This window comes from Antechinus flavipes, chromosome 2 (genome assembly GCF_016432865.1).
Source record: "Antechinus flavipes isolate AdamAnt ecotype Samford, QLD, Australia chromosome 2, AdamAnt_v2, whole genome shotgun sequence".
In the NCBI taxonomy this organism is placed as follows: domain Eukaryota; kingdom Metazoa; phylum Chordata; class Mammalia; order Dasyuromorphia; family Dasyuridae; genus Antechinus; species Antechinus flavipes.
Window position 1 is genome coordinate 39,493,277 of NC_067399.1, and position 21,497 is coordinate 39,514,773.

At 43.4% G+C, this 21,497-nt stretch overlaps 1 protein-coding gene across 1 annotated transcript; it reads right to left on the reverse strand.

Moving 5' to 3' along the window:
• Window positions 1–4,367: 4,367 nt before the first annotated feature.
• Window positions 4,368–18,169, reverse strand: SLC20A1 (solute carrier family 20 member 1). The gene is made up of 11 exons (XM_051974518.1): window positions 17,986–18,169; window positions 17,074–17,615; window positions 16,767–16,907; window positions 16,586–16,671; window positions 11,095–11,191; window positions 9,541–9,660; window positions 8,133–8,399; window positions 7,367–7,925; window positions 7,078–7,263; window positions 6,311–6,395; window positions 4,368–5,482 (listed from the first exon to the last, which is right to left on the reverse strand). Exons 2-11 carry the CDS (start codon window positions 17,411–17,413, stop codon window positions 5,321–5,323), a joined length of 2,043 nt encoding a protein of 680 aa, XP_051830478.1. The 5' UTR covers window positions 17,414–17,615; window positions 17,986–18,169; the 3' UTR covers window positions 4,368–5,320.
• Between the last annotated feature and the right edge of the window lie 3,328 nt (window positions 18,170–21,497).

Below are 21,497 nucleotides of genomic sequence, written 5' to 3' on the forward strand. Positions count from 1 at the left end.
CAATTGGGGCAAAGGGGGATTTCAATTGAACAACAGAAGCATGCCCCAACAAACAGGCTTTCTAAAAGCCCAAGAATCTTGGGATGAAGTGCACTCTTTCACCTCAGATAAGATCCCGAAGGTCAAAGTTGGATGTGGCTTGCAAGGTCTCTTACTCAGTTACCAAAAAATGCCATTCTGGTAGGTAGCTTTAGCCATTTATGTGTACTCAAAAGTTTGCTTTCTTACAAACGTGAAGGTTTTACAGATACGGATCTACTTGTCTGATCATAAATCTTATCTGCAAACTTCAAAATTTATGGGAAAGGGATTTATTCTTCTACCTCACCACCACTTTATTGGCTTTTGGGATCCCCAAAGCATCAAAGGCTTAGACAGGGACCTAGCAATCCAAATCTCTTCTTATCTGATTCAGTTGGAGGGACTTCAGAAGCTACCCAACTGAAACCAAACATGACCAAGGATTCCCTCTAACTGGCCTTGAAGTGGGCTTCTATGGCTGGAAAATCCGTTTGGAGGATATCAACTACTCCCTCAAAGAATCCCATTCATACTTTTGGATATCTCTCCACGTAAGGAAAAACTTAACATTGTACATTACAAGGTCGACACTCTTTCTCTGCCTTAGCTGCCGCAGCCTAAGACAATGCATAAAACTACAATTCTCCTAAATTGCCATGACTAATTGTTTTGCCTCCCAAACTCCCAGTTCACCTCAGGAAGGGCAATCACACTGATGCATAGCGATGGAATTTCTTAGGCTTGGCAAATAGTGACTGCTTGCCCTTTCTGACATTCCTGTCCTTGTCTCCTCCTTATTGACAACTCTCAATGCAGGGTTACTGTGTAACTAAAATATACATTCCCCTTTGGTTTTTCTATCTCCAGCTCTAGAGAAATCAATTGCCCCAGAGGGATGTTATTAGTCTTTCTAGTTTGTGTACAACTGCCTAAAAATATCAGGACCCAAACCTATCCTTTCCCTTTTGTATTTTGATCCTGCTATTTGCCACCAATATGAGTGCTATACTCCTAAACTCTCCAGGTCTCATTTCAATATTTTATTTTTATTTCATATTTTCACATATTGAACTTAATACTGTCAATGTTTTCTCTTTCAGAAGTGGGAGCTGTTGGATTAAAAAAAATTTTTTTTTTAATCTTCCAGCTACACCCAAAGAAAGAACACTGGGAAATGAATATAAACTGCTTGCATTTTTGTTTTTCTTCCCGGCTTATTTATACCTTCTGAGTCCAATTCTCCCTGTGCAACAAGAGAACTTTTCGGTTCTGCAAACATATATTGTATCCAGGATATACTGTAACCTATTCAACATGTAAAGGACTGCTTGCCATCTGGGGGACGGGGTGGAGGAAGGGAGGGGAAAAATCGGAACAGAAGTGAGCGCAAAGGATAATGCTGTAAAAAATTACCCTGCCATGGGTTCTGTCAATAAAAAGTTATTAAAAAAAAAAAATCTTGATATCCATGACAGAAAGTTTCATTTTTTAGAAAATGGGAACTAAGGTACACCAAAGTTAAATGTTTCACCTAGAATCTCCCCTAATCATTATGTCAGGGTTGTATTTCAAAACCCTACTTCAACTGGTCCTCGAACATCCTCAAATAGTCAATATTCTGTTCTGTTAGAATAGAATCTATTATTACTGAATAATAATAATATTCACATAGCCTGTTCTTTGCATGTATTCTCTAGGGAAGGAATGCCCACTCCCATCTGAGGCAGTTTCCTTCCACTTTTGGATGGCTCAAAGTTAGGAAGGTTTTCCTGCTTGGACACAAAAGGCCAGTCTCATTAGGTTCATGGCAAGCATGAAACAAAATCTGCTATTACCCACTAAATAAAGGTGTCATTAGGGGGCTGACAGTGATTTTTAATTGGGATCATTTCCTTAAGATGCCCAAGTAGCAAAAAGCTTCAGCTCCTAGCATCTGAGTTATAGTGGAATAAAAACCTAAAACTTGCCTTATCCCTTAAAATCAGAAGAGGCCCAGCTTCATATATATATATTTATATATTTTTTGCCTCTATAAAATTTTTGCCTATCTATAAAATAAGGAGAAAATGAGGTGGTTTGCAACTAGGTGCTACAGTGGTTAGAGCACCAAGTCTGGAATCAAGAAGGCCTGAGTTCAAATGTGGCTGTAGACATTAGCTGAGTGACCCTGGGCAGGTCACTTAGATTTGTCTGCCTGTCTCCTCATCTGTAAAATGAGCTGGAGAAATGACAAACCACTCCAGTATCCCTGCAAGAAAACTCCCAATGGGGTCATAGGGAGTCCAGACACAACTTAGGAGGACCAGAAAACAAAATTAGAGACAAAGGAAGATGCATTCTAAGAAGCCTTGAGTTCTATATTTCATCATCATGCTTACCAGAAGTCCATTTGGCCTTTATATAACATGCATTAAGTTATATTCCTTAAAGGTAGAAGGAACATAACTGCTGTGTTGTTGTAAGGATTCAAGCCTAATAACCTTAACCTCCAAACAGGAAGAAAAAGTCTGTCCAGATTTTAGATCCCTATTAACTTTCTGGAAGATGTCCAAGCCAGATATGAACTAAGACTCTTAGAATAGGGCCTACTTTAGTTCAATCAGCTAGTCAGTCCTCACAGGCATGGGAGTTTGGAGCTCTTGAATGCTTCTATTAGTCCAGTCTCTCTAACTGTCCTTTATTCATCAATAGGGCTTCTCCCTTCCACAGCTAAAGACCTACTGTCCTGGGAGCAAGCCTAAAAGAGGCTAAGTCACTTCAGGAAGCAAACTGGCAGCCCAGCTGCCAGCTGGTATTTTGCAAAGCAGGACAGAGAATTAGTTGAAAATTATATTTTTCCAATTATCACAGTGGGAAACATTGCAGAGACATTCAGCCCAAGCCTGCAATTAGTGAGCATTTGCTTACTTCTAGAAATAGCAAGCTCCTTAGCTCCCAGTCTATCTAGGGCTACATCTAAGGATTTTACCCCGAGTAGTTGTACATGAACAAGATTTCTTGGTTAAGACCCACACCCTTTATATAGGACAAAAACAGACCACCGATGATTGGCTGTGAGTATTCTGAGTTAACCAAAGCCCCAAGAAGCCACCCAAGTCCATAAAAACCATTCCCATCCTATTATCAGAGTAAGGACATTGAGGGAGGATCTGTTTGAGAACTAAGAGTCACCAGCTATCACCACTGAGTTTCAAGTATTTGTGTAAAGATCAAAAGGAAGAGATATTTTGTAGGAATGTCCCAGAACCCAACAATGCAACTCCTTTTTATACAATAGGATTTAGATCGGCTAATGATAACCTCTAGAAAACCATTTGGGACTAAAATAGTCAGTGCAAGGTCAAAAGGGGAAGGAATGGTTGGATCATTCATTCACTTTTGGCCCAGACTGACCTTTCCCCCTCTAAGAAGGAACCTGCTCTAGCAGATCCTGCCACACACAACAGAAAAAGTCAGTATTAACAGCTTTATGAAGGATTTTCAGTAATGCAAACTCAAACAGGGCAGAACAGATAAAATAGCCTGGGCCATGCCCACCTTTCCTGAACAAATGCTTCAGTGGAGACCAGCTTTCACTATAGCCAGGTGGTTAGCCCATTAAGATTTGAAAAGTGCACTGAAGCCCCAGTTCAAGTGAGCCTGAGCTTTGTCCTTTGTAGCTGTGAGCAGCTGTCACCTTGGAGGTGACAGGGGTGACCCAAGCGAAAAAAGGAAGCCTTCAATTCCCACCAGCCAAGAATCAAACTCTTGACAAGTGCTGAGCCCTCATTGGCTCAGCAACACTCCAGGTGGATTATTTGAACCCCCAGTGCTCCATTCCTCTGGCTAGCTGTGGGCCAACTGGACACATACAGTAGACAGATAGGGGAAGACAGAAGAGGGTGACAGGAGAGGAGACAGCAAAGACCCCTGTTGACTTCTTTAAAAGCTGTTATTTGTCAAAACCCTCTGAAGGTGGAGGTGGACTTTCTTCTATTAGCTTTAGACTCCCCCAGAAAGGATGAAGGAAGAATCAACAAGTAACTCAAACTGCCCACCCTACTTTCCAGAGCCACAGCAGAACCAAACACAAACCCGATACTGGTCTGCAGGCCAAATCTGAGACCTCCGGGTAATGGAAATCTCCCTTGGGTTCCCACTTGTTCCCCACCCCCTTCCACAGCCGGTGCCTGCGGGGGGCTTTAGCCTGGCTATTGCTCAGTACAAGAGTGGGATGTGCTGAGCTGGCTCTGAGATCCACATATATTCAGTATGAGGAGGGAGTTCACACACAAAGACATCGCAGTGCAGGGAGAGGGGAACAGGCACCATGAACAGAAACAGTTATTTAGGCAAACAGAAGCAACTTTCTAGAAAAATCATAGGCATTTTTATTTAGAGGTAGACAGATGAGCATGGACTGCTGTAGTATGTCCCATTTAACTGGTTTGTCATTCATTTTCAACCCCATTCATCCATCTTACACTGCAGGTAGACCAAGGAGGTTAACGAGAGATCGGTTTGAGACAGTAGGTGCTGGAAAAGGGATATATAATTACATACACTCAAACGCAAAACCAGAAAGACTTTTTTTTTTCAGTGTTTCTCCAGCTCTGACACCAATCAAGTACTCAGAATAGGTTCAAGAACTGCAAGGTTTGCCTTGGGAGAATTGTGAAGGCTCTTTCCTGTCCTTCAGCAATAACAAAGTTAGTGAAACTTTTTAAAATGAAGGACAAAAGGCAGGTCCAGTCACTTCACTTCCCCCGAATTCATGAACATTCCTTCCATCTATGCCATGGAACTTGCCACTAGGACTAGTACAGAATACAAATTACTATTCTGTAGAATTTTCCATTTAAAAATATTTAAGGGAGGCCCCTGTTCATATCTGGTGAGCCGAACAGAGCAGATTATATCATTATTGTTTTGTTTGATACATACATCAGCTGGCTCTGAATGGTCCTCAAAATGACAAGGAATTATCATCAATGACAACCAACATCAAAACATAATGGAATTGAAGAAGCCTGATATAAAAGTAGAGAAATATGTACAGTAATTCACAGCCCAGAAGGAAAGGGGACCTTAATGAGAATCAGTGGAAACCTGGCTATTTTACATAGCTAATTTTGAGACAAGTCATATTTAGCACAAAAGCAAGTATAGCACAAGTGACACTTCCTTCCCACTGCCCCCCAAATTTTAAAAAGACTTCTTCTTTGGAGGAGTCCTCTGCAACACTGTTAATCACTCTTCAGGGAGCAGGAATGTCTAAGTATGGTCCCAAGCAGTGGTAGGAACTTGATCCCAAATGGCTTCACGCAATGAGAATGGCATATTTGAAGAGGGCCATAATAGCAGCACTGATCACTCCTGAAATCGGTACAGTAACAAACCAAGCCATAAAGATGTTTCGGAAGAGTCTCCAGTCCACAGCTTTCTTTGAGCGAAGCCAGCCAACAGAAACAACGGAGCCCACCTGCAAAAAAACCCACAACTTTAGCTCTTGCCGAGTTTCATTTCCACAATAATCGATACTGATTCGTTGGGAAGTTCCAGGGCACCTCAGCCTTCCCATCTGAAGACTAAAGGAGTAGAAGGCCTGCCCCCCCCCATATCCTCTTCTTGTTCCAGAAGATTCTTAACAGTCAAAACAGTCAAGTCATAGAGCACACTGCTGCAGAGCAGGGCAAGCATCTGCATTAGGACCAAGGACCCAGAGGCTAGGCCCACCGCCACCGGCTTATCCCTTGTACTGGGAAGAAGTTGGACAGCAAGATGACCCAAGGTAGGCTTGGACTTTTAACTAACTCTCTGATACATAGGGTCGGCAGAGCCGTGCACTATTTCCTCTTATTAAGAGGATCAATTTGATCTTCTCCATTTTTCCAAGAAAACCATGGAGGTCAGAAGCTAGAATCTGACTCCCACTTAACTCCAGAGACAAGCCAATCCCTGTGCCTCGGTTTCCTTATCTGCACAAAGGAAGTGGATAACAGTATCCACCACAGATCTTATCAGACAGGCTATGCCAAGTGCTCTACAAAACATTAAAATACTACATAGACAAGTAGGAGCTCTTCCTACAATGACTTGGATACTTTTAATTTGCAACTGAGATGTCATAGCAAGAAAGAGCAAGAAGACCTGGTCAAGACCTGCTCTCCCATCACAACCTACTACGTCCAAAGACAGAGATTACAAGTGATTGTTTCATACTGTGAGTGAACCTGATGACAAGGTGGATGAGTCCATTTTAACTGCTCAGACTGAGCTCAAAAGGTTACCTCGTACCACAGGTACATACCTTACAGTGAGTCGTGCTGATGGGAAGGCCAACATTTGACGCAATTACTACGGTAAGAGCTGATGCCAGTTCAATACTGAAGCCACTGTTGATACAAAATGATTGTTTATCAAGAGAGCCTAGGAACCCAGACCCAGGTCCAGATCTCCTCTCCAATTACCACTATCCAGCTCTGGACAGAAAAAAGGCCCTATCAGATAACAAGCTAGGTCTCCATAAGCAAGCAGGCTTCCTTTGTTACAATTCAAATTTGCCTTAAAAAACTAGTATAGAGCAATGACCTCAGTGCTCTCCTTCAACAGGAGAGCCTTTTATTCTACTATGTGGCTAAAGGATGTTCTAAATTCTACCAGGAGTTAGATTCTACCGCAAACTCGGCTGCTTTTCAAAATGTCTGGCAAAGGACTCCGTTTTAGCTCCCAGGTAAGAACAAATGAAACCGGACACACAGCTGTCCAAATTAAAAGTACTCTTGTACTTTTGTAAAATTTTGTAAAATGTACTCTTGGCACATGTACCAGGTGTCTCAGGTCTTGGTGTATTCACAGGACAGTTTCTTGGCCACCTGGCCAGTGGAGCTGACTTGCTCACTTAAGATCGTTCTAAGAGGACTATTGTTAAAGAGCACATACTAGAAATTTAACTCTAAAGATAGGCTTATGGTTTTGCTACTATAAAATAATAAAATGATAAAGTAATGAAACGCTATACAAATTCAACTCTCTAGAGGTTATCTTTGGTCTTATAACCACCCATTTGTTTCTTACCTAGAGGGTGTGATTGGTGTGAGATCCTTCCCCATGGTCTGAATAACTCTCCTTCCCCAGACCCAGAGACCAATACATATACCAACACCACCATACAACAGAAGCCAAATTGGGGTTGCTACTTTTGAAGTAACATCTCCAGTTTTATAGACCAAATACAGAGCGACCAGAGGTCCAATGGCATTGCTGGAAGATAAACATAGAAAAACATGTCAGGATTGCAAAGGCTAATCTTCTTTTTGCTGCTTACACATGTCATTATGCTAGGTAGACTAACAAGCCAACTGACCTTACATCATTGCCACCATGGGCAAAAGAGCCAAAGCAGGCCGTGAGGATCTGCAAGAACTGGAAGAGCAGGGAGATCTCTGGCTTGTCCTGGTCCCGCCACTCCTCAAGAGAATCCCCACTACCCTTCCTGTCTCCGAGGCCCCGCTCAGCCTGCATGCTCACATCCACGTCAGACACCGAGTGGATGTCGGAAACGGCATTGCAGTAGCTGGTATAGCTATCCATACGGACCCTCTTCTTGGAATCAGAGGCAGGTCCGGTCAGCTTTTCCATTTCTTCCCCTTTCGGCTCTCCTTCTTTGGCACGGAATGAATCCAAAGGCATGCCACAGATGGCCATGGTGTAGGACGTATAGCTGTTGTTACGCCTGAGGGGCTTGTCACTCGAGTCCCCCATGCAGTCTCCCACCTTGGCAAGGTGCAGCTTGTGAAGTAACTCTTTGTACAAGCCAGAATCTTTATGCACAGTGTGATACTGATAGTGGCCACTCGAATTCATCTGGTTGCTGACTGTTTGATTGAATTGGACTAGGTTTCCATTGGGCAACTGTACTGTGCCTAAGCAGGATAGAAGGAATTTATATGTGTATGTGTGTACACATGAAATGTCTCTATTGCCATCCCCCTCCCCATTTCAAACTTGCAAAAGCTCTTACAAAACCTAGAAAAATATCTAACACTACTACTTCCCCCCCCTTACTTAAAAAAAACAAAAACAAAAGAAAATAAAAAACAGTCAATTGCTTTTGAGACCACAAAACTAACCATTCGTTGCACTGTCAATATTCGTTTCTTTCATGTCTACATTAGGAAGCCTCTCTCGCTCTGGGGCTTCCTCCAGATCGCCCAGCTTGAATGAGACAGTTCTCTCCTCCACTGCAGCTCGCAGTGGCACAGTAGCAGCTCCCACATCAGAACCAGGGTTCCTGTTTTCAGAATCACCAAGGGACAGCTTGGCTTCCTCATGATCTTCTTTCAAGCTACTCTTTTTCTCCATTAAAGGACTCTCAGAAGGACTTGATTTGATTTCTCCTATAGCAAGAAAAGGCATTTTAAAGTACATCAACCTTTCTTACAATCTAATATTGCTTTTCTGAGATAAATTCAGAAGTTAGGTCATATGTGTGTATGTAATGTTAGCTAAAGAAAGTGAACTACCAACCACTAGCTTTATTCCAACAAAAGCAACAATCTCAGGAACTAATACAGGGGGACCAATTATTCTATAAAATTCAGTTAGTTTCATTTTTGAAATGAAGCTGAACAAGAAGGCTTCAAGTTTCTATTTTCATTCAGATACCATGATTACAACTACTTTCTTAAGTCCCTGAACATTCAGCCAGACCCGAGCTGAGCTGAACTGAGCCTGCCCTCCCCCTGGGCTTCCTCAGGTCTGCAGAAGGGAGTGACGCAGTGCTCACACTGCTGCAGTCTGCGTCATGTATTTTCTGGAGAAATAAACTGCTCTAAAACCCAACAGCTTAAATTTTCTGTTAGAGGTAAAGAAAGAAAAAACCTCAATCACTTAGGAAAGAACCCCAAGGAACTCAAAACTACTAACAACTTATAAGAGGCTTGTCATATAACTAAGTACTGAATTGAACTATTTAAAATCATACCACCTTCTCCAAACCAGGACAATGGAGATCTTCATACGCCATAAAAAATCTAAAGACAAGTAGCACTAATCTAGGTTTGGGCTTGTGGATATCTTCAAGGGTAAGTTGTCACTTAGATAAAAATAATATCACAAGATGCTTAGTTATTTAGTTTGCTACTAAATACTTATTCCTTACTTGTATTTATGTAATCTGCTTTTATGCCATTTAATTTCTTTGGATGAGACCAGTCCTGTATCACTGGCAGCACTAAAAGGCTCCAACTGCCAAAAGAGTAAGTCTCCCCTTCTCCCTTTCAGCCTCTCTATCCCTACTGTTAACTCTTATTCATAAGGAAGAACTTGCTTCTCCCTTTTCTATCCTAACCCTTCAGAAATTGAGTTATCTTAAGCCACCCAAATTTCCTATGAACTATTCAGAATTTTGCAATTGTTGTGAAACAATGACATAAAGCTCTCCAAAACACAAAGGAACATCAAGTCCTACTGGATCTCAGTTTTAAAATTTAACAAGTCCAAAGAGCTACATTTTTCACTTCATGCCAGATTACTTACGTTCAATTTTTCTCTTCATCCTAGGACAGACAAGGAACCAGACGATAAGGGCACAGAAAACAGCACATCCCACCGAGATGAGGATGGTACCCCACAGAGGAAGTTTGTCAAAGCCCAGCACTAGGAGATAAAATAAGGGATCTTGAAAACCCCAGGGCAACAGCCCCCTGCAATACCGGCCACTCAGCGTGAATCTGTGTTAAGAGTGAATTGACCTCTGGAACAAAGACAATTCAAGTCTTAAAAGCCTACAGAAAACCCTGACAAACTGAAGCTGATTCTTCCTTTTTCTTCTTCAGAACAGACTTCAAGACTGCAAGAATTTGGATGACCTGGAGCTAGCAGAGAAGGGATAGACTGTGCTGGCAATACTGAGATCAAAATGACCTAAGGGTCATGACATCTTGCAGTTCCCATTTCCCTTCTGTCTCTCCTCAAAAGACAAATTTCATCTAATAACAAATTACTTATTTTTTTGTGATTTAGTTTTCCTGGGTTTTTGGGCCAAAGTCCCCAAAATCTCATGTTCTATATCCCCGTCTTGGTCTTCAACTAGAAAATAAGTGGTTAAACTGGGTCTATTCTCCACTTAATTCCACTAGTCTTAATTCTGTTTTCGCCATCTTTGCTACTTAAAACTTTTTTTTTTAAAAAACTGTGATACACCAGTATTGCCAAAATTTGTGACTAATGTCAATCCATGAAAAAGAATCTTCCCCTACCTCCAAAGAAAAAAAATTCATGTAGTGATTTGAAGAAATCACTCTAAAAGATGCACATGGTTCTCACAGTTACTTTAAGATCTTTTAAGTAGATCCATGAATTTAGCAAAAATGATTTATAAACCTACTCCCCCCTCCCCTTCCTATCTAACTATGAAACAGTTAATTCAATACGAGCCCCCTTAGTATGTTTCATGGGAGGCTAAGTTAGACATTCCAGCTTCATCCTCTGCCTCAGCCAAAACAAAATAGCCAACATTCCATAATCTTTGCAGTCTCACAATAGTTTTCCTCTCTGCTGCATGAATTCCTCTTCCAAGTGCACTCACACCAGCTGTCAAAGATCCCAACTCTTCTTAGTCAAGTAGATTCAGGGGAGTGATTTAAAATTTAGGGAACGGAACACCAAGGTAACTGAATTCCACTTGAGGCCGAAATGAGAAAATCCAACACCTCAAGTCTTAAGACTGATTATCCAAGGTTGAATAAGGTTAAGGATTCTTCAGTAAGCAGCCAGGATCCTGATCAATTCCAGTACTTTTTAGTATAGGTAGGAGGAGAAAGGGAGGGAGAAGACCAAATTATCGGTGTTTCCTGTGAAGACTAAAGAGGAAAGGTCTGGAGTGATTTAGAATCTGAGCAGGTCTCTGGTTGGGAAACTATCTAGGTTAACTCAGCGTACACTAGCCTGCAGCCTTCTGTAATGGGCACAGGCCAGCCACCTTCTAGGAGATTTCAGTCCTGTAAAGCAAAAAGGGGTAAATTGGGCATTTAATGCAAGGTTTGTAACCAAGTTCAAATTTTACATTTAAATATTTTCATCTGAACTTACAGGGTGCTCCAGTGTACATGATGGAGAAGAGGTTAATTCCAATTGTGCAGGCATAGAAAACTGGCAAGGCTCGTAAGCCATTAGGAACTGGATCACTCTGAAAAACAAATTTTAAGATTAAATAGCTCAACAAAGTCGAAGCCCACTTATAAGCTGTTCATCCTGCACTATTTTGTGGAAAGAAAGAAGACCCGGGTTCAAGTCTTCCTCTGGCTTAACTATGTCTATGAGAAATGCACTTAACCCTCTCTTTCAATGACCTGACCAAATTACAAGACTGAAGAGCAGTCTGGATATCAATTTCCACACATTAAAGATGAAAAAGTAGGGCACAACTTGGAATTAGCAGTTGCTTTTTCTACTTCCACTTGCCACACAAATGACCTAGCAATCATTCTAACATAGAATATACAAAAACTGTTAAAAGAAATAGAATATAGACTAACCATATAGACTATAGACTAACCATACTCTCCCCATCAAGCAGATTCTTTTTCATGTCTTTAGTAGCTGCTTAGGCCTAGAGACATTTGTTTTCAGCTAGTATTAATTCTGAGCCATATAAAAAATTTGCTAAGTGAAGTAGTAGTATGATGTACTCAGTGATTATTGTCTAATGTTCTCTTGATTTCCACAAAACTATTTTCTCCAGCCTGAATATCATTGACTCGGGAATCAAGATGAAGGACTATTTAAAAAGGGTAAATTCAGAAGTTTGATTTTGAAATGAGAAAAAGCAGATATGCCATTTTCTTTTTTTTGCTACCTGTTGTTTCCTTTCCCAAAATGATTTAATATCCGTATACATCTTACAATAAGATTATGTCAAATTATCCATAGTAACCATTGTGCAAGAATCAGAAAGGGGATCTTAATTTGATATTTTATTAAATGGTTAAAAAAAAACTAGCTCAAGAATTAAACACTAACAGTCAAATTCATGCCACTAGATCAAGAATTAAACACTAACAGTCAAATTCATGCCACTAGATCACAAAATATGTTGTGAACTTTTGATGGTGGAAAGGTACTTTACAACATTATCTTGAACATAGATAGAAACCCCAAATTTCAGGTTAGAAACTCCATTTGCCAAGAATGGCAACAATCCTTTTGCACATCTGAATGCCCTTCTTGGAAGCAGCTAAAAATACTGTTAATGATAATTAAAAAAGATTGATATGTCTAAAGTCCTTCAAATGAGTTTTCTCTTTGGTTCCTTTACATTCTGTATCTGCCAAGAAACACAGAATGGACCATCTATCAAAGAATTGTCCACTCTTCTAGTACTGATATTTTTTATTGATTTTTACTAGGCGAGATTCACATTGGATAGAATTCAGAAGTTGTTACCTGGAAATATAACGAATCAATTTGAAGCATAAATTCTATTAGTAAAAAGGATTTCAAATGCTAAATTTTATGTAAACCTTCCTTGGTTTTTAAATTCCTTTATATCTGAGCTGGGTTTTCGATGTAATTAATTTAGTCTGACAACAAATAAGACTAGTCAGGTCCATGCCACCTATGCGGAAAGATGGCGCTAGGAAAACAGATTTGACTGAAACAAATTTTTCATTTCCCCTTCAGAGAGGATTAAGGACTGCAAATATTCGGATAAAATTTAGAGTTTACACAGAAATGCAGCTAATAGGGCACAATTACAGAGAAAAAGCAGTGCTTTCCCCAGTTTTGTTCCAAGTTATTTGCCAGAATCTTGTGGGCTGGGTCTAAGGACAACCAGATAAAAGGGATTTTAGGCACTTCACTCAAAAGCTGAGAAGACCCTAGGGGACCACCTAGTCAAAAGACCTCTTCAGACAACAGGAAACAATGTGAACTTCAGCAAATGGGGTTACAAATAAAAACATCATTTTGTTACACACAGAAGCAATTTCCAGTCCCTATTTCATTCTTCATTATTAAATACTACTTATGCTTTGAGATCCACATGCTATATGAAGTAGAACAATGCAAAATAGCTGTTTTACAGTATATACGTCTATATCTATACCTACCTACCTATCTACCTATCTAAGGAGATCAGTGCGAGAATGCCAATAATCCCAGAAGTCACTCAGAGGGAGATTTTTCTGGGCAGCAGCGTCACCAAACATCAATAAAAATGAACTGTCTCAGGCTAGCATGTCCTACCAAGTAATTCATCTGATTCATGTGCACCAATGTTCTCCCTAACAGAGCTGGCACAAAGCAAACTACCTGAGCCTCTCCCGTGGCTGTAACCAACTCTAGACTCTGTCAGGGGACCTAGGTCTCTGTTTCCTACTCCATGAAATAATTAAACTATTTTCCTGTACTAGCATGAATAACATACTATGAAGAGAATTCCTAACTTAACCCTGAAAACACAAGCTTACTTTCTATTTCAAAACCTTGAGTTTTACATCCCTCCCCTTTCCAAAAAAGTTTGTAAAGAAATGAGCAGAAAGGAAAAACGAATGGCTTCTCTAGTTCACCAGCTCCTTAATCAAGCCAAGGCCTGGAATAGTGTTTCTCCTCTTCCTCATAAGGCAGTCAGGTGTGGAAAGGTTTTCTTTCCATCCCTCAATCTTCCCAAACCATGTAATATCTGTATGGGAGAACCACATTGCCAGCAGGCATGTAGAAGCCATGGCATATCTAGACAAGATGGAAACCTCTCCTAACATCTAACCCATTTTTTCAATCATCCAAACAGGCACCTTTGTCCAAGGTCACTCAACTCCTAAACGAACTAAGGTGTGTCTAAATGTGGGCTCCTAAAGGCGAGAACTGACTTTCTTGTTATATCACTCTACCACTACGTAACAAAGCTATTGTGAAAATTGCACTATACACCCCCACTTCCACTTCCATTAGCCTGGGTTTCCTTGTAGTCCTTTCTATCTCATTTTGTGCATTAAAATCATTTTATGAGAAGAAATTACTAGATTTCAGACTGCCAGAGGGGTCCATATATCCAGCTCTTGGGTGTGCCTGCTATCCATGCACACATCATTAAAAAAGAAATGTTAAAATGAAGCACTTTTACACAATGTGAATTCTTGTTACCCACTGATTACTCCAGGGGGAAAGATTCCAAAGAAAAAGACACAATGTTTTAACAAAAAAAAAAAAGATTTTTCTAACAACCCACCTGCCCTTGAACTACTACTGAAGCATGTTTCTAGCTGCTTAACACATCACTTGAGAAATAGCAGGCTCTCAAATGTTTACTGAAGCTTCAGTTAAATCTAACTTTAAGCCTCTTACCAAATAGAAAACAACCTGCAAACTACTTAAGCCAGCTATCTGATGTAAACTCCACAACATCCAAACAGGTTCTGAAAATAGTCAGATGAACAGAAATCTGTGCTCCCAAAGCCAAATAAAATCAGAGACCTTAGGAGTCCAATACATGGGTACTCTGATGCCCAAAAAGCATAAGCAGACTTTACTCCTCCTCTAAGCCTGGGGAAGCCAGACCAAAAAAAAACAAAAAACAAAAAACAAAAAACAAAAAAAAAAAAAACACAACCTAGAATTCATATCTACCGAAAGCTCCCAATCAATCTGAGACTGTTTCAACTTTAAATCATCAGGTATTATATCCAGAGAGAAGTCATCCCTCAGATTAGCTACAAAATATGTAGGTTACACTTTCCCAAATCATTCACAGAAAATGCCATCTCTGCTCTCTCACCCACTCCCCACCTGGGCTATTTATTATTTCATTAATCAATTTGGAATCATATTTTAAATATACTCATCTCTAGAAATAGCCTCTGACACTCAAGAAACCCCCATTCCTATGACAAACTTATGTGGACTGTTGTTTGAGAAGGGGAAGAACGGATCCCTAAACCACACTCTGAAGCATCACTGTAATAGTGATGAGTTGTTTTCCATTGTCTCAGCTACCACACCAAGACCAAAGACAGAATGGTAATTTACAAAGATTCCTACAATCCCATGAAGTACACAAGAGCTACTTTCCTATATATTCATGTCTCCAAATGCACAGAATTAATCTGTAATTCAGAGCTTCCCTCTTTTAAAGGTATTTTGAAAAGGACCTAGAGAATGAAAAATGACTAATTTCAAATTTCCAACGAACAGGAAACCTAACCCAAATTATCTTAACATCAAAAACCAACCAAAATTGTTAGAATTCTTAGCCAACGAAAATTAAGACTACTCTGAGAAGTAACTACAGGCTTCATCTCAAAACTAAAACACTAATTTACTCAGACACAGATTCTGACTACAAGATCATACTGTTTTGATTTCACAGTAAGGTAAAAATTATGAGGCTTTTATCTGTGGAATAGATGGGATCTATCCATACATTTAGAGAGAGAACTCAAATGGACAACGTCCAGCATACCTTCCAAATAAAGTAGATCGGAGAATTGTGGGAGCAGACGGAAAAAGTCAGTGTTTTTATGACAAATTTAAACATTTGATACAATTTCCCAGATTCCTTTTTACTCTACCTGTGGACGAACACTAGGATTCTATGCAACATTTCATGAACCGGGTGTTAAGTGAAGCTGGCTGCCAGTCTGAATCAGCATGTGCAAGTTTTCAGTTGCTAAGTTACCCTAGTTGTTTGTAACCAGTAGCCTAATACTTAGGACAGTCAAGGTTCATATGGGAAACTGAGTGACAATTATCACTTTTACTAGTTACAAAGTTTCCACAGGAAAGTGGCACAAGATCTTTTCCTACAGTTACTTTTATGCCAGACAAACAGAATTCACAGCATTGCTTCCTGAGGGACTAGATGACCTAATAGATTTTATTTTCCTCATCTCTAATTTCTGATTCAGGACTTCACTCCAGAGCACAAAATACTCAGAGAAGATAACATTGTTCAAGGAAATGTAACTGCAGACCAGAGCCAACCACAATCCCCAACTGCCTCTGCTCATTTGGGTCTGATTTAACAGCAACAGAATTTATAATCAAGCCCACGGGAAACTTAACTCCACTGGAAATTGGGTTTGAGATTGAACAAATCTCAATCTTACAAAGAGGGGTGGGGGAATGATGATGAGGGGTAGCTATGTAATAAAGTAAAACAAAACAAAACACAATGAAGTGGGGAGTTTGAAAACTCAAATTCAGATCCTCCCTTATCCCTCAACCCAACATACTGAGTCTCAGAAAATGACACGGCACTTTTCTACCTCAGTTTCCTTATTTGTCAAAGTTGGATCAGATCAATCACATATCTATGATACTCTGGACATAATCAACTAGTAAATTATGAAAATAAGTAATGTACATGTGGCCAAACATCATCCTGCAAAAGACAGTTATGCCTTTTAAATTTAATTTAATGTTTTTGGCACACAGGTTCTTGATTTCTAAACCGGTTTCCTATCAGATTCTGCCTCACTCAAAAATTACAAAGATCCCATTGCCCCTACACCACAAGATGACAACCCCACTCCTGAGGAAGAAAATCTGGAGTTAGCTGCTATAGCTTCTAAGTGAGGCTACTTGCCTTTCGGAGGATGAAGGATCGAACCAGGAAGAACAGAATTGCAGACATGATGCCAGAAAGAAGTGGGGAGATGAACCAGGACATCACTGGGGAGAGAGCACAGCAGGCACCCGATGAGCCCTCGTTCCCCCAGCCCCCATCCGGAACCACAGACATCCCCGCACCTCACACCCTCACCTACCAATTTTCAGCAGTGCAGACCAGTTGACCCCTTCCTGCCCCATGGCCACCAGAGAGAAGCCGATAGTCGCTCCAACAATACAGTGGGTCCCAGAAATGGGGAGCTTCAAAAATGAAGCCACTAACTGCCACACGGCAGACCCTGAAACAGAGGGGGGGTGTCAACCCTTTTGCGCCCCCCCATTGCAATAGAAGAAAGGACCCCACCCTCCTAGCCACCCCAGTATATTGGGACACCCTCTCTCCATACACTGGGCCCCCTGCTCTCGTGACCCCCGCTCCCACCCCTTCCCCAGCCCCACACTCACCGAACATGGCACTGACGGAGCCAGCCATAAGCAGCTCCTGCGTTGAGTTGTACATGTCCACGTCGATGAGGCCCTTGCGGATGGTCTCGCTCACCTTGGCCCCCAGCAGCACCGAGCCCACCGTCTCGAAGACGCTGGCCAGCACGCAGGCCTGGCGCAGGGTCACGACCCCCGAGCCCACAGCCGTGCCGAAAGAGTTGGCCACGTCGTTGGCGCCCACGGAGAAGGCAAGGACAAAGGCGATGATGAAGCCCAGCACGAGCATCCACAGATAGTCGGAGAGGGGCGCGGGGGCGGCGGTCGTGACCAGCGTCATCAGGGGGCTCAGGGTGGCGGCCATGGCGCCTGATGCGGGGGGGACAGCGGGGGAGGTGTTCGGAGGGACCAGAAATACTAATCACATACGACTAAACAGTCAAGGGCCCACGTCGCGGGGCTATCGCTATACGCGGCACGGGGGCATTGCGGGCTGCTGCTGGCTCCAGGGGCTCCGGGGAGTTCTGAGGCGGAGACACGACGCCATGGCAGGACTCAAGGGCATCCTGCGGGGGGAAAACCCACCATAACACTGTGCCCGCTCCGAGGGAGGCCCCGGGCGGGGGCGCGGGCACGTGGCGGCGCCGGGAAGCGCGCGGGTCCCGGGGGAGGGGGAGGGGAGACCCGCGCGCGCCTCTCTCGCGACCGTTGTGCGAAACGCGCGCGCGCGAGGGAGGGGGCGGGAAGAGGGAGGGGCAGGAGACCGCAAGAAGCAGAGAAAGAGCGCGCGGACCGGCCAGGAAGCCCAGGTTCCCGCGCGCGCTGCTTGAGGCGGAGGGGGAGGGGGCCGCCAAAAACTACCGGAGGGGGATGGGCAAGGCCGGAGATCCGGGCTCAGCACGAGACAAGACCCTCCTCCCCGATTCCGCTACTCACCAAGGAGAACCGGCAGCAACGGCGGCGGCGGGAGGACGGCTCTGGTCAGAAACCCCGGCACGAAGCGAAAAGACGTAAAGCCTCCCGTTCAGAGAGCCAAGGCCGAGCCGGGAAGGAGCGGTGGCGCCCAGCAGCGACTATTCGAAAACCACACGCGGCGCCCAGTCAGCCATCACCTAACCGGCGCACGCCGCCGGCAGCCCTTCTTATAACCGGCCCGGCGCCCCCACGTGACCCTGCGCGCCCCGCCCCGGCCTCCTCCCGGGGGGCCCCCGCACCTCCCCACTTCGGAACGGTCTAAAGCCACGTGACCCAGTCGAGCCTCCCGATTGGTGAGCTGGAAGCGGAGGGCCTTGCCCCGACTGACAAGGAGTTCCCCCGCCCCCTCCTGGTCCCGGTGTTTCCCACGTGAGGCCGGTGAATCACCTGTCTCGTTCGGTGTCCCCGTTTTGAGTATTCCCGGCGGAATTCCAACCCCTCTCCTCCCCCCGCCCCTCTCTCCCCGCTCGGCCTTCGTCTAGCCTGGCTAAGATTCCGCGCGGCAGTCCCCTAGATAGCGCTTCGCTCTTCTCCCCCGGATGGCCGACCTCTTCTCCAAGCCGGGGTCATCGGTCCCAGGAGACTGGGCCTTGCTCTCGCGGCCATCCGGCTTCTCTGAGTCTGTGATCCGCCTGCCCTTATCCTTGAGGCCCCCCCCCCCCCCAGAGGAAAGGGGGACGCGGGTAAGGTCCCTTATCTACGAGAGCATTGTCCCCCTAGGAAAAAAGTTGTCGCGGGTGAGGTCCCTTATCCACGAGGGGCGTTGTCCCCTCCCGGAGAAAAAGGGGGACGCGGGCAAGGTCCCTTATCCGCAAGGGGCATTTCCTTCCCTCCAGAGGAAAGGGGAGGCTGGCGATGTTCTTTATCCACCAGGGCCAAACCCTCCTTCTCCTCCCCCGCCCCGGGAGAAAAGGGGATGCGGGTGAAGTCCCTTATCCACAAGGGGCACTGATTCCCCCCAAGTAGAAAAAAATGGCTGTAATCTTATCCACTAGAGGCACTGACACCCCTCCCCCAGTAAAAAGGGGGCAAGGGGATCGTTATTCACTAGAGGCATTGCCTTTCTAGAGAAAAGGGGGATGCGGGTAAGATCTCTTATCCACGAGGGATCCATTGATTCCCCCATGTAGAAAAACAAGGCAGGAATATTATCCACCAGGATTATTAACCTCCCCCCATAAAAAAGGAGGCTCGGACTATGGGGCTCACAGAGGCTGGGAGTCCGGGGCATTTGCCGGGGGCGGGAGATCCCTTACCCAGCAGGGGCCCCCTACCCCTTCCCGTAAGAAGAGGGCAAGGGGATCTTTATCCACTAGAGGTATTTACCTCTCCCCCATAAAAATGGGACTCGGACGGCGAGGTTCAGTTACTGCAAGTCCCAGGACACTGTGCCGGGGGGAGGGAGGACTTTCGCACCCCGGAGGCTGCTAGGCCGGAGGAGGAGGAAGCTGGGAGAGCCGGGAGAAATTGACAGCTCCAGGCCCCGGGGCGATTTCCTCTCCTCGATCCGGTGGCCTAATCTGTGTAGTAGAGGGGGTCGGAGCGCTACCTTTGAATACAGTACAGGAAGTAGATCTTTATCGACCTTTTGTGGACTAGTCTGGGTGCGGAGGAAGGAGTTTATGCAGCCTTGGGCTGGCCACTGGCTATTGTATTCTTTGGCCGCCACTAATGAAACAAAGGGGGAAAAATACAAAATGACTGTCTGGTAACTGCTTGCTGGGGATTCTCCATCTCCCGACTCAATGACTTGGTTCCGGCTGCCCCCTATGCCCCACCTCCTCTCTCTGTAGCTTCCTTCAAAGCACTCTTCTCTGTCCCTACCCTCAGTGCTTTCTGGCTTCCCTATCTAGTGTTAATATATAATTTTTTTTTGCACTTCCCTAATTAAAATGAGAACTCTTTGAAGGCCGCGTGGGGGGGAAGGGAGAGGTTTTGTTTTCTTTGTGTACACATCGCTTAAAACTTTAAGCTACTAATAAAACCTGGCTCACTGAATCTGAGACCAATCCCCCCTGTGATTCTGCAGTGAGGAGACAGTATTGCAGAAAGAATTACTAAAATGGATGCGTTTTGATACTGTGGAATGCTGAGGTAACTCAGAGAAAAAAAATTAGTTAATGAAAAGGAATAAGCATCAGTTATAGCACATACTGTGTGCCAAGCACTATGTTAAGCTTTTTTTTTAAACAATTATTTCATTTGATCCTCACAATTCTCACAATATTCCTGCAAGATGGATACTATTGTTATCCCCATTTTATAAATGAGGAAACTGAGGCAAGCGATAAAAATGACCTGCCCACGTCTACTACTACTAAGTGTCTGATGTCACATTTGAACTTATCTTTCTGATTTCAGATCCAAACATTAACCGCCTCCAAGACTTGCACAGTCACACAGCTAATACATCTCAGAACCAGAGATCAAACTTAGAACCTTCCAACCTCAAGAGTTCTTCCCATTACACTATCTGCTATTCCTACCCAAGACAGTGAGGCTTTGGATAAATCATTTCCCTCTGCAATACCTTAATTTTCTTCTCTTGAAGTATTGAAGGTATTGGACATGCCTTGGAAGAATTTTAATAAACTCACCTTCTTACCCCCATCCCCATGTTACCGATGACCATCTTTATAACATTATAACCAACCTTAGTTTTTTGTAAAACTTTAACTTTGCAAAATACTTCTGAAGCGGGTTGTGGTCCCTTTAAGAAACTATTTCCTATTGATCTGTGATTCCTTTCAGATTCTCAGCCTCTCCTGGCTGATGCATAGCCTCCCCAGACAAGTTAGCTTTCTAGGATGCCAGAGCCTTTTGATTCAATTACAAATCCTGATCAAAAAAGCATCCCTTTGAATTCCAATAGGAGATATGGGCTCTCCCAGCCCCCACTAGGACACTCAATATAAAAGAGCCAAACTAAAAGCCTCTCTTTGAAGAGGTTCCAAACATGCCAGCTATGCCATACTTGGGATGCCAAGGAGCCTCTGACCACTGGAATATTCTTTTTCAGTGTTATCCTCTCTTTACCCTCACCTATTTCCCTAACCAGACTTTACGTCTCTCTATCAGGATTTCTAACCTGACTTCCAATCTCCATAACAAACCTTTTATCAATCTAGGTTTTCAGGTCTGTAAATTCCTTTACAGAGAACCTCTGCACCACCAGAAGGGAGTCCCCAAAACTCCCTACCCTTGCACCAAATCCTAAAGGGTTGCAGGGGAGCCAAACCTCTCCATTTGATTTCCTGAACCTGAACTTAGAACTAGACCTTATTATTTTAACTCCCTGACCACCAGAAACCCTAATCTCATTTTGGTTCCCTAAATCTAGACCTTATCACTTCCACCTGCCTTATCTCCTGTTTTTGTAGATGATGAAACAGTTTCATAAAAATAATCCCAAGATCTGCAAAGCTAAGAAATGGTACTTCTGAGTTTTAGTGTTTTCACTACCCCTCCAACAT

Coding starts and splice junctions, on each gene's coding strand:
- SLC20A1 (XM_051974518.1), bottom strand. CDS start 17,413: ATGGCCGCCACCCTGAGCCCCCTGATGACGCTGGTCACGACCGCCGCC. Junction 16,908..17,073: donor CTCCGTCAGTGCCATGTTCG/GTGAGTGTGGGG, acceptor CCTCTGTTTCAG/GGTCTGCCGTGTGGCAGTTA. Junction 5,483..6,310: donor TCAGCACGACTCACTGTAAG/GTATGTACCTGT, acceptor GTTTTTTTGCAG/GTGGGCTCCGTTGTTTCTGT.